The sequence below is a fragment of the Chanodichthys erythropterus genome, chromosome 12 (genome assembly GCF_024489055.1).
Source record: "Chanodichthys erythropterus isolate Z2021 chromosome 12, ASM2448905v1, whole genome shotgun sequence".
NCBI classification, from domain to species: Eukaryota; Metazoa; Chordata; class Actinopteri; order Cypriniformes; family Xenocyprididae; genus Chanodichthys; species Chanodichthys erythropterus.
In genome coordinates, this window is record NC_090232.1 from 10,524,701 (window position 1) to 10,542,497 (window position 17,797).

General features: G+C 36.9%; 1 protein-coding gene across 1 annotated transcript; it reads left to right on the forward strand.

The window, feature by feature from the left end:
• Positions 1-295: 295 nt before the first annotated feature.
• On the forward strand, positions 296-16,218 carry trim2b (tripartite motif containing 2b). The gene is made up of 11 exons (XM_067402962.1): positions 296-414; positions 1,189-1,349; positions 7,271-7,422; positions 7,731-7,911; positions 9,500-10,262; positions 11,746-11,849; positions 11,950-12,117; positions 12,235-12,403; positions 12,569-12,639; positions 14,065-14,205; positions 15,376-16,218. Exons 2-11 carry the CDS (start codon positions 1,242-1,244, stop codon positions 15,526-15,528), a joined length of 2,010 nt encoding a protein of 669 aa, XP_067259063.1. The 5' UTR covers positions 296-414; positions 1,189-1,241; the 3' UTR covers positions 15,529-16,218.
• The last annotated feature ends 1,579 nt before the right edge of the window (positions 16,219-17,797 follow it).

Sequence of the window (17,797 nt, forward strand, 5' to 3'; positions counted from 1 at the left end):
CTGAAGGTCTCTGTGAATTTGTGTGTAACCCAGTTATTTTAACTCTCTTTCCTGTTTCTTATAAGTTAATTTTTCATGGTATCATATCATTGCAATGCCATGTTCGGACACGTACCATGGTAATATCAAGACCTGGTCTGCTTTCTATACTCTACAAGGTTTTGTTGTATGCATTGCCTTCTCCATACATTTTTGTGTTATGTTGCAGTGTTTACTGAATGTGTGTGTTTTCATCTCTAATCTCTTTTTCCCTGTAGGGCCCAGTATCAAATGAGGGGAGACTGTGATTGGCCCCTGCAACCTGTGGTGTATTTGTGTCTTCAGTGGATCAAATACACTTTCTTACCTTAATAATCTTCAGTCATATATAAGTACACACACGCATGCACAACGCCTCAGCCTCATATCTCTAAGGTGAGAAACACTTTCTTATTGGAAGTCTTCACTTTAAATCAGACCAGATTTATATGTTAAATGCTTATGTTCTCAGTACTTAAAGTCGGCATGAAACTAAAGTTGCGATCATCTTTTCTTCCCAGTTATGACGTATATTAAATGACTTCTTGTCACTTTTATTAGTTTTTTTTTTTTAAATATTGCTGTTTAAGTTGAATTCATTTTTATTTCAGTTTTAGTTTTAGTTAGTTTTATTGTTTACACTTAATAATTTTAGTGCTTGCAACTATTTATATTTTAATTTATTTCAGCTTTATTTCACTTAACAAATGTTTTAATAATTTTTTATAATAACCCTGGTCTATCAGGAATTGATTTCCTTTCATGGTGTCTGTTCTTAATAATTAGCAACATTTTCCTTTGCGGTTGCAAATATTAATATTTCATTTTTTCTGTCTATATTGGTATATAGCCACTATAGGACAGATATTGGCATGATTTTTAGAAATGCAATTTAGTCTTAGACATTCAGTTTTACTGTTTCTCCACCTTTCTTGGCATAGGCTTCACTATGGAAGCCTGTTTCCATCCCAGACTAAAAAATAGAAAAGGTAATTGTGAAATATTGCTTAAAATAAGAAATAAAATCACAGTTGTGAGATATAGTCACAATTACAAAAATTAAAGTTTAAATTGTTTGAGATTTGAGTGGTCAAACTACTTTCTCCACAAACAATGTGCCATCATAACTCTTACTTCAGGATGTTCCAAAACGTTTTCCTCCCGTTTCAGGTTTGTGCTTTCTGCATCCTTGTATTGTGGGTGCAGTTACACCTTCCAACCGCATGGAGGCGCAGCAGGCTTCTCCTGATAGCAGCAGTGAGGAATGTACTGTACTAGAGGCTCTGCCTGGCAAGGGAACAGCACTAATTTGCTCTCAACACAAAGGAAAAGTGAGACATCTTTCAATACACACATACACATAAACAGACACACACACCACAAAATGACTGCACAGATGGGTGTAACGTCTCGCAGGCAGTGTATTTCCCACGAGCATAAGCTTTCTGTCCTGAATAAACAAGTGTACCCTGATCTCAGCTGGTTACTCTATAAATATCATAAGTTGAAAGATGCAGCGAAGTGTCCTCATAGGGAAGGGAACATTTAGGATGACTGTGAACTTTGAGAATGTTAATTTATATTAGGACATGTAGCACCTGAAATTGATTCTAAATATTCTTGGAAAAGATAATGAGCTTCTGTTCAAGCATCACATGACAAAACTATTCTGAAGGAAGGATCAATGGAAAGGCCATCACAGTAAATAGTAGATTGATTTTGGTATCATTGACTGCCACAGAATTGTTGACATTTTTGCAGATTTATTTATTTATTTATTTAGATTTATTTATTCAGACCCTTTGCTCAGTATTTAGTAGAAGCACCTTTTTGATCTAATACAGCCATGAGTCTTTTTGGGAAAGATGCAACAAGTTTGTCACACCTGGATTTGGGGATCCTCTGCCATTCCTCCTTGCAGATCCTCTCCAGTTCTGTCAGGTTGGATGGTAAACGTTGGTGGACAGCCATTTTTAGGTCTCTCCAGAGATGCTCAATTGGGTTTAAGTCAGGGCTCTGGCTGGGCCATTCAAGAACAGTCACGGAGTTGTTGTGAAGCCACTCCTTCGTTATTTTAGCTGTGTGTTTAGGGTCATTGTCTTGTTGGAAGGTAAACCTTTGGCCCAGTCTGAGGTCCTGAGCACTCTGGAGAAGGTTTTCGTCCAGGATATCCCTGTACTTGGCCGCATTCATCTTTCCCTCGATTGCAACCAGTCGTCCTGTCCCTGCAGCTGAAAAACACCCCCATAGCATGATGCTGCCACCACCATGCTTCACTGTTGGGACTGTATTGGACAGGTGATGAGCAGTGCCTGGTTTTCTCCACACATACCGCTTAGAATTAAGGCCAAAAAGTTCTATCTTGGTCTCATCAGACCAGAGAATCTTATTTCTCACCATCTTGGAGTCCTTCAGGCGGGCTTTCATGTGTCTTGCACTGAGGAGAGGCTTCTGTCGGGCCACTCTGCCATAAAGCCCCGACTGGTGGAGGGCTGCAGTGATGGTTGACTTTCTACAACTTTCTCCCATCTCCCGACTGCATCTCTGGAGCTCAGCCACAGTGATCTTTGGGTTCTTCTTTACCTCTCTCACCAAGGCTCTTCTCCCCCGATAGCTCAGTTTGGCCGGACGGCCAGCTCTAGGAAGGTTCTGGTCGTCCCAAACGGCTTCCATTTGAGGATTATGGAGGCCACTGTGCTCTTAGGAACCTTAAGTGCAGCAGAAATTTTTTTGTAACCTTGGCCAGATCTGTGCCTTGCCACAATTCTGTCTCTGAGCTCTTCAGGCAGTTCCTTTGACCTCATGATTCTCATTTGCTCTGACATGCACTGTGAGCTGTAAGGTCTTATATAGACAGGTGTGTGGCTTTCCTAATCAAGTCCAATCAGTATAATCAAACACAGCTGGACTCAAATGAAGGTGTAGAACCATCTCAAGGATGATCAGAAAAAATGGACAGCACCTGAGTTAAATATATGAGGGTCACAGCAAAGGGTCTGAATACTTAGGACCATGTGATATTTCAGTTTTTCTTTTTTAATAAATCTGCAAAAATGTCAACAAATCTGTGTTTTTCTGTCAATATGGGGTGCTGTGTGTACATTAATGAGGAAAAAAATGAACTTAAATGATTTTAGCAAATGGCTGCAATATAACAAAGAGTGAAAAATTTAATTTATTTTTTTGTCAAATACAATTACACTTGTCAAGTCAAGTCAAGTCAAATTTATTTATATAGCGCTTTTACAATTGGTAATTGTTTCAAAGCAGCTTTACATATTAGAAGCGCAGAAAAAAAAAAGGGAAGTGGTTAAAACTGTACAAACAAGCGTGGTAATATGTAACATATACAAGATGGTGCTACATTAAGCCAATGTCGGCTGACTTCCAGGGGTGGAAAAAACCCCCTAGGAGAAAAACCCAGCGTGCTAGCACTGGGAAAAAAGTCCTAGGAGGGAAAAAACCCCTTGGAAGATATATATATGTAAATGTATATGGAGATCAAAATCTGAATTGTACATTTTTATTATAGAGTTTAAAAATCGATTATATATAAATATATGTAAGCGGATACGGGGATCCTGGGCTACGTTGTAGTCAGGTCCAGACGCAGGTTCTCCATCTGACCTGGATACGGCCTGGATCCAGCACCCGGCAAACCTCAGGATAAGCAGAGAGACAGATATTAGCGTAGATGCCGTTCTTGTTCTGATGTACAGGTATATCTAGTGTTATAGGAAATGTTCTCGGTTCCGGCCGACCTAATTATTGCAGCGTAACAATCCTTTAACGGATTTGAAAAATGTTAATGTATTGATAATGTGTTATGTGTATGCAAGAGCAAAGAGATGTGTTTTTAGTCTAGATTTAAACTGACAGAGTGTGTCTGCTTCCCGAACAATGCTAGGAAGATTGTTCCAGAGTTTAGGTGCTAAATAGGAAAATGATCTGCCGCCTTCAGTTGATTTTGATATTCTGGGTATTATCAACTGGCCTAAATTCTGAGATCGCAATAAACGTGAAGGACTATAATGCATTAAGAGCTCACTTAGGTACTGGGGAGCTAAACCATTTAGAGCTTTATAAGTAAGTAGCAAGATTTTAAAATCTATACGATGTTTAATAGGGAGCCAATGTAATGTTGACAGAACTGGGCTAATATGGTCATACTTTCTGGTTCTAGTAAGAACTCTAGCTGCCGCATTTTGAACCAACTGTAGTTTGTTTAAAAGCCGAGCAGAACAACCACCCAGTAGAGCGTTACAATAATCTAGTCTTGAGGTCATGAATGCATGAACCAACTGTTCCGCATTTGTCATTGAGAGCATATGTCGTAATTTAGATATATTTTTTAGATGGAAGAAGGCGGTTTTACAGATACTAGAAACATGACTTTCAAATGAAAGATTGGTATCAAAGAGCACACCCAGGTTCCTAACTGAGGACGAAGGTTTAATGGAGCACCCGTCAAGTGTTAGAGAGTATTCAAGGTTTTTTCGTGAGGAAGTTTTTGGTCCAAAGATTAGGAAATCAGTTTTTTCTGAATTTAATAATAAGAAATTTCTTGTCATCCAGTTTTTAATGTCAGCTATGCATTCTGTTAGTTTTGTGAATTTGTAGGTTTCGTCAGGGCGCGAGGAAATATAGAGCTGAGTATCGTCAGCGTAGCAGTGAAAACTAACACCATGCTTCCTAATTATCTCTCCTAAGGGCAGCATGTACAGAGTGAAAAGCAACGGTCCTAATACTGAGCCTTGTGGTACCCCATATTTAACCTGTGATCGATACGACATCTCTTCATTAACTACCACAGACTGATAACGGTCAGATAAGTATGATTTGAACCATGCCAAAGCAATTCCACTAATGCCAATATAGTTTTCAAGTCTTTTTAAAAGAATGTTATGATCGATAGTGTCAAAAGCAGCACTGAGATCTAATAACACTAATAGAGAAATACAGCCACGATCGGATGATAGGAGTAGATCGTTTGTAACTCTAACGAGAGCAGTCTCAGTACTATGGTATGGTCTAAATCCTGACTGGAAATCCTCACAGATTCCATTTCTTTCTAAAAAGGAACACAGTTGTGTTGAAACTGCCTTTTCTAGTATCTTTGACAGAAAAGGTAGATTCGAGATTGGCCTGTAATTTACTAAATCTCTCGGATCTAGTTGAGGTTTTTTAATAAGAGGTTTGATAATAGCCTGCTTAAAGGTTTTTGGCACGTGTCCTAGTGTTAAAGATGAATTAATTATATCAAGAAGTGGACCTACGACCTCTGGAAGCATTTCTTTCAGTAGTTTAGTCGGCATTGGGTCTAACATACATGTCGTTGATTTTGATGATTTGATAAGTTTAGATAATTCTTCCTCTCCTATAGCGGCGAATGATTCTAGTTTTACCTCAGGGACACTACAGTGCACTGTCTGAAGAGAAACTGTAGACGGATGCATGTTTATAATTTTCTCTCTAATATTATCAATCTTGCAAGTAAAGAAGTTCATAAAGTCATTACTGCTGTGCTCTATGGAGCAGTTGAATCTCTGTTTCTAGTTAATTTAGCCACTGTGTCAAATAAATACCTAGGATTATGTTTGTTTTCTATTAAGAGATTTGAAAAATAAGTAGATCTAGCATTTCTTATGGCTGTTCTGTACTCAATCATTTTTTCTTTCCACGAAAGGCGAAAAACTTCTAGTTTTGTTTTCTTCCAACTACGTTCAGCTTTTCTAACAGTTCGTTTTAGAGCCCGAGTGTGCTCATCATACCACGGCGTTGGATTAGTTTCCTTAATCTTCTTTAGACGTAAAGGAGCGACCGCATCTAATGTGCTGGAAAAGAGAGAGCCAATAGTTTCTGTTGCAGCATCGAGTTCTTTTAAGTTGTCAGGTATACTAAGGCGATGAAACTGCTCGGGGAGATTATTTATAAAGCAATCTTTAGTGGCCGACGTGATTGTTCTACAATATTTATGGCTGGGTGGTGGTTTTGTAGCCTTGGCTAATTGTATTATACACGAGACTAAATAATGATCTGATATATCATCGCTCTGCTGTAGAATTTCAACAGCATCAATATCTATTCCATGCGACAGTATTAGATCTAGGGTATGATTACGACAATGAGTGGGTCCTGACACGTGTTGTTTAACTCCAATAGAGTTTAAAATATCTGCAAATGCCAATCCAAATGCGTCTTTATTATTATCTACATGGATATTAAAATCACCAACAACAAGGACTTTATCCGCAGCCAGTACTAACTCTGATAGAAACTCAGCAAATTCTTTGATAAAGTCAGTATGGTGCCCTGGTGGCCTGTATACAGTAGCCAGCACAAATGTCAACTTACATAATGTTACATAAAGCACCATCACTTCAAAGGAATTATATTTGAAATTCTTTTGAATGATTCTGAATATATTACTATAAATTACAGCAACACCTCCCCCCCCACTTGTCTGTTGCCTGGCTACCAGCTTTCTCTATAGCTGGCTAAGCACTATAATTAAGCACCATAATCACAAATTAACAATAAAACTGAAAGAAATATCTGATCATCCTCCATAACGCAGTTGTTATTTACATATCATCAGTAAACCGTTGCATTAGCAAGGCAGCGACTGACGCTTTTGTATTACATTCCAAAGAGCGGCCATTATCAGCCCCACAGTGGAAAATGAAACTGTAACTGTACCAACTGGCCTGGTTTGGCACGGAATGGAACGGTTACAGAATGAGAATCATTCGGCTCGATGGTGGAAAAGCAGCTATAGAACATTTTTAAGGTGGTTTTAAATTTCTGCATTAATACAAAGTTCTGTCATGAAACTCTAGATGGTGCAGACTGACAAGTCCTTAACTCAGTTTGCTTATAATCACATCATTCTCTATAGAGCATAGCTGATTGGTTCCTGCTGTATCAGTAGAGTTTGTTGCTCAACTTTCAAATACTTGGTCAGCATTTGCTGTAGCAGTTGCAGTGCGCTTTCAGAAACCCTCCACCTTCCCTAGCTCCACCTGTTTAGATCTGCTATGGGTAATTCATGTATGCTGTTTTGCACAGCAAATACATTTTTTTGTACATGCTCACAGCAGCATGTCATGTATTTATTGACAGTACTTGTTCTGCAGCAGCAACAACAGCGTAGCAGATCTGTTCCACCAAGACCAAACATATCAACATTGTCCATTACCATGCCAAACACTCTGAGAGTTGTCATGACAGAACTTTTATGTGCTGTTTTCAGGTGTCTGCGCTGTACTGTTTGGCATGTGAGAATGCAGTATGTGAGGATTGTATGAATGGAGAACATGTTGAACACCCCACTGATTCACTGGAAAATATTGTGGACCAACAACTAGCGGCACTGCAGGACAGAGTGGATTCAGCTAAGAACAGGTGAGCCCATGATGCCAATCCTTACAAATAATACTTAAAAATAAGAAGAGCCACGCATAATATAACCGTGGTGTATTTTTTTGTTTTATATATTTATATATATATATTATTTATAATGCTATCACATGCCAATAAGATTAATTTAGCTACACATTTTACCATATGGCATAAGGAAAGAATCCCATTACCTAATTGCTTGATTCATTAAATGATTGCTTAGTGATTTACTATTGATGTCTTCAGTTATGGTTGATGTATGAATAGATAGATGAATTGATGGTTAATGGACCTATTTAACTAACTTACAGGCTTCCTCAGATAAGAGAAGCAGTTCAGAGTTTGAGAGACATTCTGCAGCAGTTGAACACTCAGCGGAGCTCCATTGAGGAAGATATCCACTCGTCCTTCAGCGAGCTGCACAAAACTCTCGACACGCGGAAGAGCGTCCTGCTCATGGAGCTAGAAGTCACTTATGGACTGAAGCAGAAGGTTTGTTTGCAGCACACAGGAGGCACACAGCTGATTTCAGTAGAGTTTGGTGTGTGCTTGTTGCTGTAGATAACAGCATGATACTCTAATAAGCATTAAAATACATGCTTTGCACAAATATTGGGTAAATTATTCAATTTGTTACTAGATTAAATATGCACAGAATATATTTATTTACATATATTTGCTATACACTACCAATCTAAAGGTTTTTTTATGTTTTTGAAATCTCTTATCCTCACCAAGGCTACATTTATTTGTTTAAAGGGGTCCTTTATGATTTCACTTTTAGTTAGTGCATTGAAGTTAGTCTATAATGTTGCTGTTAGGGCATAAAAAAACATCTGCAAAGTTACAATGCTCAAAGTTCACTTTTTAAGGAATACAACAAACAGCTGATAGAGACTACAATAAGCTTCTTTCTGGGATGGTGACATCAAAACCCCTCAAAATTTACATAAACCCTGCCTCCGAGAACTCACAACAAAGGGGGTGAGGCCATGTTGGGCTGCTTTAGAGAAGAGGAAGAGTTGTTGTAGTAGAGCGTTGTTACCATGCCGTCATTTTACGCCTGACTGCTTCACAAACGAGGGTCAATTCAACGCTGGATTTGCACAAAAGATTAAGATGACGGCACATGCTAGTCGATGAGTTGAATCAACTCCACAGCAACTACATAAATTTATCCACTAACCATTCAGAAACATCCAGATTCATTCTGAAAGTTGTAACTTTCTTTCTGAGTCTCTCCATCAGTGTCCGACTCTGGTTTGAACAATGTAAGGCTGAACACTGTTACTGACAATCGTCATTTGGCTGTGTGAGATTCTCCAGCTTTGTTGTTGAGCAACTGAAGCACGAGCTGTTAAAGCTCCGCCCTCTTCTGTAAAGGGGGCAGGGAGCAGCAGCTCATTTGCATTTAAAGGGACACATAAAACAGAGTGTTTTTGCTCACACCCAAATTGGGGCATATTTGACAAGCTATAATAAATAATCTGTGGGGTATTTTGTGCTGAAACTTTGCAGACACATTCTGGGGACACCAGACACTCATATTACATCTTGTAAAAGAGGCATTATAGTTCCCCTTTAAAAATACAGTAAAACAGTAATATTGCGAAAAATTATTACAAACTTCAATATATTACTTTAATATATTTTAAAATGTTATGTTTTCGTTTGATGGCAAAGCTGGATTTTCAGCATCATTGCTCCAGTCTTCAGTGTCACATGATCCTTCAGAAATCATTCTAATATGCTGATTTTCTGCTCAGGACACATTTCTTATTATTATCAATGTTGAAACAGTTGTGCTGCTTAATATTTTTAGATCTTTTATAACATTATACAGGTCTTTACTGTCACTTTTAATAAATTAAATGCATCCTTGCTGAATAAAATAATCAATTTCTTTAAAAAAAATCTTACTAACCCCAAACTTTTTATATTTATTAAATTAACATTTATTAAAGTATATCAGTAAGTTAATTTGATACAAATAAATACAATATAGATAAGAAATATGTATGTTAATTATGCTGCCTAACTTTTGAAGCATATCTTCCCTTTTATTTTGTGTATCCTAAAGGTTTTGCAGGCTCAGTTGGACACTCTTCTGAAGGAGGAAGCTGCCATCAACTATAACTGCAGCCTGACCGGCGAGGCCCTGGACGGGGGAAACAAGGCTGTTGTTTTGCAGACCCATAAAGACGTAGGAGAGAGACTGAGTGACCTGGCCAGCCAGGGCCTTCCTCTTCAGCCTGAAGAGAACGACCAGCTGGATCTCATGATGGAGATCGAAGGGCTTCGCAAGTCCATCCACAACTTGGGCACTATCGTCACAACCAATGCCGTGGCCAGTCAGACCGAGGCGTCTGGGGAGGGTCTGGAACAGTGTGTTGTGGGCCAGCCGGCATCTGTCATCATAACCACAAGGGACAAGGCTGGAGGACTGTGCAAGACGGGTAACGCCATCATCTCAGCAGAAGTCTGCACGCCGGATGGAAGTGTTGCAGACGGCGAAATCGTGGACCATAAAAATGGAACGTATGAATTCCAATATACGGTGAAGAAAGAGGGCAATTTTAGTCTAGCACTGAGACTTTATGATCAGCATATTAAAGGAAGCCCCTTCCAGTTAAAGGTCACATGCTCTCCGGATGATTCTCCACCCACCACCACTGCAGCCAATGCTGCATCCACGGGGTCCAGCGATGGTGGGGCGCGGAAACGGAGCGCCAAGTCCCCAGGGAGCAGAAGCCGGCAGAAGGGCGTCAGACGGGGAGGAAGCTTGTTTAGCACCCCAAAAAAGAAAGTGAACCCGATCGAGGACGACCTCATTTTTAGAATAGGTACTTGCAGTAAAACGCCCTTTCACACCAAGAATAGTAGAGTCCACACCAAAACTATAATGATAACAGCACAGAGAAACGATCCAGCGATTGTCAGCTGATAAGAATCCACCTGACTTTAAAGAGCTGGAGCATTTAAAGCGACAGACGACATAAACTGCAGCTTGTGCTTCGAATTAACAGAACTATATCATCCACTGGCATGGACACAAATATAGTTATCATTATAGTTATCATTCTTGGTGTCAACGGGCCTTAATAGATGTGGTTTAATAAATCCTAAACTTCTAACTTCTTTTACCCCATTGAAAACACCAACAGCTAGTTTTACTGGCACTTCTAGACTAATACCAGTCCGGTGTTATTTCAGTATCATTGATATATATATATATTATATATATATATATCAATATTAGATTTTATATTTATATTTTCTATATATTCTGTTTTAATTCATTTTTATTTATTAGTTTTAGTTTGTTGTTTTTGGTCTTCATTATGCTAAACAAAAATTAGAAATTTTACCTTGACAAGCTGAACAATAAGTTTTTTTTGTAATATTTTATTTCAGTTAACTTTTGTCTTCAAGTAACACATTTTTTATTTTATTTTTAGCTTTAGTTAACAATAATAATCTTCCTCCAAATTAGTACGTTTTTGAAAGAAGTCGCACCAAAGCTGCATTTACTTGATTAAATATACAGTAAAAAAAACTAACAAAAAAACAAAACAGTAATATTATGCAATAGTATTGCAATTTAAAATAATTGTCTTCTATTTTAATATATTTTAAAATGTAATTTATTCCTGTGATGGCAAAGCTGGATTTTCAGCATCATTACTTCAGTCTTCAGTATCACATGATCCTTCAGAAATCATTCTAATATGCTGATTTGCTGCTAAAGAAATATGTCTTATTGTTATTAATACTGAAAACAGTTGTGCTGTAAACCATGATATATATTTTTGGGATCCTTTGATGCATAGAAAGTTCACAATAACATAATTTAAAATAGAAATCTTTTTTTAACATTATAAATGTCTTTACTGGCCCTTTTGATCAATTCAATGCATCTTTGCTGAATAAAAGTATTAATTTATTTAGTAAAAAAATCTTACTGCCCCCAAACTTTTTACCATATACTAGCTTAGACAAGCATGGAAATTCATGCTAACATGCATATTATTTACCTGATCTAACCATTATAAACAACCCTGAATAAATGCAGAAGAATATTTTTAGGTGACGTTTAGGTTACATGACCAAAATAAAAAAAATCCCTGGCATAACCACCTAGCAACACTCTTGCAACCATCAAACCACATTAATTTTGTTCAAGAAAATGTTCAAGTAAAAGTCAAAAAAGATTTAGTTTTTAATCTTAAACATTTTAATCTCTACAGTATTAATCTTCTCAAAGTACATCGGCTGTTCTGTTATCTTCAGCTCAAGTCTTTTACATAACATTTGTTGGTTTCATAGGAACAAAAGGGAGGAATAAAGGAGAGTTCACTAACCTCCAAGGAGTAGCAGCTTGTTCAACTGGAAAAATCTTAATCGCTGACAGTAACAATCAGTGTGTGCAGGTAAGAAAGCTCTGTCGTCATAATTTTCAAACATGGAAACTCCAGGTACTGTACAGTAAATATTTATACAGATAACTGAACTGAATTCCCTGTTGATCAGATATTTTCAAATACGGGAGAGTTTCAAAGCCGGTTCGGGGTACGTGGACGGTCACCGGGGCAACTGCAGCGGCCCACTGGAGTAGCTGTGCATCCAAATGGGGACATCATTATCGCTGACTATGACAATAAGTGGGTTAGCATCTTCTCTAGTGAGGGCAAATACAAGGTCAGTTATATTTAGTTAGTACGGACAAGCAAATTTAGAATTTGCTGTGCAAATGCCTGCTTCTTGTCTTTGAAATTACACCCAAGTTTTAATGATGATGTTCTGATTTTTCTGAAGGCCAAGCTGGGCTCAGGAAGGCTGATGGGACCAAAGGGAGTGTCTGTGGACCAGAATGGTCATGTTATCGTTGTGGACAACAAGGCTTGTACGGTTTTCATCTTCCAGCCCAGCGGGAAACTCGTCACTAAGTTTGGCAGCCGGGGAAACGGCGACAGACAGTTTGCAGGTAGGTACCTATCTACAGCAGTGAAGACAAACATCTGATGAAGGGTTGCAGACTGCATTGTAACATGCAGATGTCAATTTTATATTTGATTGAATTATTCAATGTCATCATGTAATCTTTCATTGGTTCTGTATGAATTTAACCTAGCCCTTTATTTCCATGTAGGCCCACACTTTGCAGCAGTCAACAACAACAATGAGATAATCATCACAGACTTTCATAACCACTCTGTTAAGGTAAGCTCAGTATACTGTTTTCTAACATTGTTGACCCTCTAACTATCATAGCTTGGACATTCTATAGAAAAATTATTTTATCTCAGAATTAATAATAATAATAATGATAATAGTAGCATTAAAACTGATATAAATAAAAAATATAAATCAAAATAAATAGATAAATATATACATGTGTGTATTTATATATACATAGTAAATATAAACAGCACACACACATATATTATGTAAACACAAACTTTAATTTTGGATTCGATTAATTGCAATTAATCGTTTGACAGCACTAAATACACATATAATAATAAGAATTTTCCTTATAATAATGATAAAAATTATTATATTCATTTAGAAAGTATATTTTAATAAAACACCAAAATATATATTGCACAATATATTGTATTAAATAGTAATATTTATTTATTTAAATACATATTTGTTATAAAAAAATACCCACAATTACTATATCACCATAACATTGCATTAAAGGTGCAATGTGTAAAATTTGTAAGGATCTTTGAAAGAAATGCAAATATAATATACATAACTATATTTTCAGTGGTGCATAAAGACCTTACATAATGAACTGTTATGTTTTTATTACCTTAGAATGAGCCATTTCTCATACACCACAGGCCCCCCCTCCATGTCAAGTCGCCATGATGCGCCGGCATGTTTCTACGGCAGCCATAAATGGACAAACACTCTACAGAGCGTGTTTAGTCACTATGTTGTTGTTCTTCTAAATCATTTTGTGTTTTTAGAGTCAGCTTGCATCATCACTACGTTGAATACGTAGTAGTAGTAGTAGTCATCTGGTTTGTTAGAAGCAGAGGCCGTTCTTTGTTAGAAGTAAGAAGAAATCTCATTGCTTCACACAAGCTACTCTCTGCTCTCTCAGACGACGACATGTCGGCCAGACGGCCACTGTAGCTTCTCCGAAAGGGAGGGGTGCGACGGGTATGCGCCGTTAGTTGCAGTTCACAGCCTCGCCACTAGATGCCGCTAATATTTACACACTGCACCTTTAAATAACATTGTTTTACAGCTTTATTGCAACACTTCTGATTGACACTAGAGGGTGATACAGTTGATTGGAAATTAAACATTGCTTAAAGAAAAAGGCTAGATTTATTTTCTGTCTGCCAGTAATCTGGTTACAAAAAACATGAGGAACAAAATCTCAGAATAGAAGATTGTTGCATGATTGAATTGCCTGTATTTTATGTTAATACTCGTTCTTAATTGCTACTCTGTGTGATACAACCATTCTCCAGTCAATAACCATAAGCTATCACAAATATTTCCATGATGTTACATGAACAAAAGACTGTACTTGTTGTCTTTTGTTCCTAATGTATATTCTGTACTGCTTATAATGTTCTTATGTCATGTTATTTTATAATATTACTTTATACTCTCTTATAGGTGTTTAATGCAGATGGTGAATTCTTGCTCAAATTTGGCTCAAACGGTGAAGGCAATGGCCAGTTCAATGCTCCCACGGGCGTTGCTGTGGATGTCAATGGGAACATTATTGTGGCAGACTGGGGAAACAGTCGGATACAGGTAATGAATTGTTGTGAAGTCGTTTATTAACTTCGAGAGACACAATATTAGAATTAACACTCACCAATGGTGATTTTTACTCGCATTTGGCGCTTGGCGAGTGTTAATTTTAGGTATAAACTCTGTCACTCTCCAGTCGGCCGGTAACATTTTTAGGAATTCTAACAATGCATGAACGCGATTTAACATGAATGACGCCCGGGACAGCACTGCATCACCACAAAAGTCTAATCCTTGACAATTTAAGCGCAAGAAGGTGTGAAATGGAGCTCATTTTGTTACACGTGTGCTGTGTGGGAAGATTTGTGTGCGCACACATCTGAAGCGCGACCAGAAAGACTCGTCTCAGACATCAAGCGAATACTAAACTGAGCTCTTTCATGTCTTCTTGCACTTGAGCGGACAAATTTACACAAAATTATGTCAAAAAATAGCGAGTATCTTAATAAACATAGTCGGTTATGTGAAGTGAACGTAAACAGTTGAGAAACTAAATGCATGTGCACAGTATCAGTATATTGGATCCATGCATTCACTCTTAAAGTGACAGCAGCCTAATATTCCTGCTGCTGTCTGTGTTTTTAATGTTAATCAAAAAACAAAGAGCAAAGAAAAAATCACTTACTGCTCTTGACTGTTATTTTGTAACTTAAATAAGGATTAATTGGTAACACTTTACAATAAGGTTCATTAGTTAACAATAGTTAACTACATATTAGTTTATAACAGCATTTATTAATCTTTGTTAATGTTAATTTTTACTAATACTTTATTAAAATCAAGAGTTGTATGTTAATATGAGTTAATGCACTGTGAACTAACATGAACAATGAACTGATGTATTTTTATTTGTGTTTAGGCCCTGAAGTAACACTCCTACCACCCTGTCTAGACTATATAGCCAGAAACATTTAGCTAATGCACCCCAAGTCAGTCTCCAATAGCTTACCTTTGCAAAAGGAACTTTGTGTCTGAAAAGAATCTGAATAATTGTCTTAAAGGAACATTTCACCCCAAAGTGAATGTTACATGTTACTGGTTGTTACATGTTTGCAACCACTTGATTTTCAGCACTGTTCAGACACTAAAATGACAATACAAAACAGATAAATAAATGCTTACAACACAGAACATTTAAAAATTTCATTCAGAAATCATTCTCATTCTCAGGTGTTTGACGGAAGTGGATCGTTCCTGTCCTACATCAACACCGCCGCCGACCCTCTCTACGGGCCGCAGGGCCTCGCTTTGACCTCGGATGGCCATGTTGTGGTGGCTGATTCTGGGAACCACTGCTTCAAAGTGTACCGCTACCTGCAATGACTTCAGAGGGACTGGAAAAAGAATCATTGTCAAACTGTATGTGTCCAAATCTTGCACTTAATGTGATGAAATGGTATTTTCCCTCCTTGGTTTTCACATCTTTTAGTGTTTGTTATTACTGTCGGATTACCCTCACAGAAGACTAAAGCTTGTTAACACTATTTATGGGATGCCTTGGAATGCCTTTGCCAAACCTCCACACACTACACTGTGGAAATACTGAGACATCAGAATGATTTGGTGAGTGTACTACCTAAGCTGAAAACTCTGCTCTTATGTGCTGCATGTGGGAACCGTGCATGCGCCGCCACCTTTTGGACACATCTGAATCCCATCTGACTCCTAGGATGCTATTAGAACACTATCTCAACACTTTTATGAACCTTTTGATGAGGAAACGTTTAAGAGATACTCATAACTCATGCAGCCAAGAGAGCAGACGGCGATATCTCACTGACTCCAAGCTTTAGCATTCCCTCTTTGACCATTTGGCTCCATTGTTTATGCATCTTACAGTTGACTAATACACTACCAGTCAAAAGTTGGGAATAATTACAAAGTCTCTGATGCTCACAAAGGCTGCATTTATTTGCTCAAAAATATTGTAAAAACTGTAATATTTTGGAATATTATTACAATTTAAAATAACTGTTTTGTATTTGAATATGTTGTAAAATGTAATTTATTTCTGTGATGCAAAGCTGAATTTTCAACACCATTCCTCCAGTCTTCAGAAATCTAATAAGCTGATTTTGAACATAAGAAACATTTCTTGTTATAATTAGTGTTCATGCGACTTTTTTCCTCAGAATTGTGATAAAGTCGCAATTGCGAGTTATAAAATCAGAATTGTGAGACATAAACTCACAATTGCATTATAAAGTCCAATTCTGAGAAAAAAAAAATTTTTGTCTCACAATTCTGACTTTATAACTCACAATTGCAACTTTATAGCATGCAATTCTGAAAAAAAGTCAGAACTGCTAGTTTATATCTCACAATTCTGACTTTATAACTCGCAATTGAGTTTATATCTCACAACTGAGTTTATATCTCACAATTATGACTTTATATCTAGCAATTCTGATTTATAACTTGCAATTCTGACTTTATAACTGGCAATTCTGAGGAAAAAAGTCAGAATTGTGGGATAAAAAGTCAATTACATTTTTTTTTTTTTATTCAGTGGCGGAAACAAGCTTCCATAGAAAAGGTTTTTTTTTTTTGTTTTTTTTTTTTAAGAAATTAACAAACTGCAAGGATGCATTAAATGGTTCAAGTAACAGTAAAGACATTTAATGTTGCAAAAATTTCTATTTCAAATACATGCTGTTTACTGAATTTTCTATTTGTCAAAGAATCTAGAACAAATAAAGCAAAAAAAATAAAATAATAAAAACCATTATTAGATGATAATTTTTGATATACTGTATTTTGATAATAATAAAAACCATTATTAGATGATAATTAAGCAGCATATCAGAAGTCTGGAGTAATGATAATGAAAATTCAGCTTTGCATCACAGGAATAATTTACATTTTAAAATAAATTAAAACAGAAAACAGTTATTTTATATTGTAATAATATATCATATTACTTTTACTGTATTTTGATCAAATATATGCAGCCTTGGTGAGCATAAGACACTTATTAAAAACATAAGAAAAAACTATTATTATTCCAAACTTTTACCGTTAGTGTAGGCCCCGATTATAGCTTCACAAACGCTGATCATATTCCACCCATGTCTGTTTAATTCATCGATCAGTGCAACTGCAATAAGCAAACTTACAGTGTGGAATTGAAACATCACCAATAGCATTTGAAGCATTTGTCCTGTGTAATGACATACTGTGTGGACGTGTGTAAGAGACTAACAGTAGATTACACAACGCACTGTTGCCTTGCATACCTATAGAATGATACTAGCAGCGTACGGCTCTTTATTTAGAACATATTAGGACTCTCTATTTTCCTTACGAATACTATTAAAAACTGGAAATATCTATATATTTGTGTATTTATCGTAAATAATGTTTCAGAGAAAAGAAGTTTGGGTTTCAAATGCAAATGTAGTTAAAAGCCAAACATTTTCAAGAAATTGATTTTGATTTGTCCATTATTCTCTGGTGTATCCCAGGATTCTTAGAGGCATGATTCATACATAGTAGTAGTGATGTCATACAAGTTTCTGCATAACTCACTGGCAATAGTATTTCATCATCATCACAACGCAAAGGTCATTTTTATGTTTTTGCTTTTATATTC

Coding starts and splice junctions, on each gene's coding strand:
- trim2b (XM_067402962.1), top strand. CDS start 1,242: ATGGAGGCGCAGCAGGCTTCTCCTGATAGCAGCAGTGAGGAATGTACT. Junction 7,423..7,730: donor GTGGATTCAGCTAAGAACAG/GTGAGCCCATGA, acceptor ACTAACTTACAG/GCTTCCTCAGATAAGAGAAG. Junction 7,912..9,499: donor CTTATGGACTGAAGCAGAAG/GTTTGTTTGCAG, acceptor TGTATCCTAAAG/GTTTTGCAGGCTCAGTTGGA.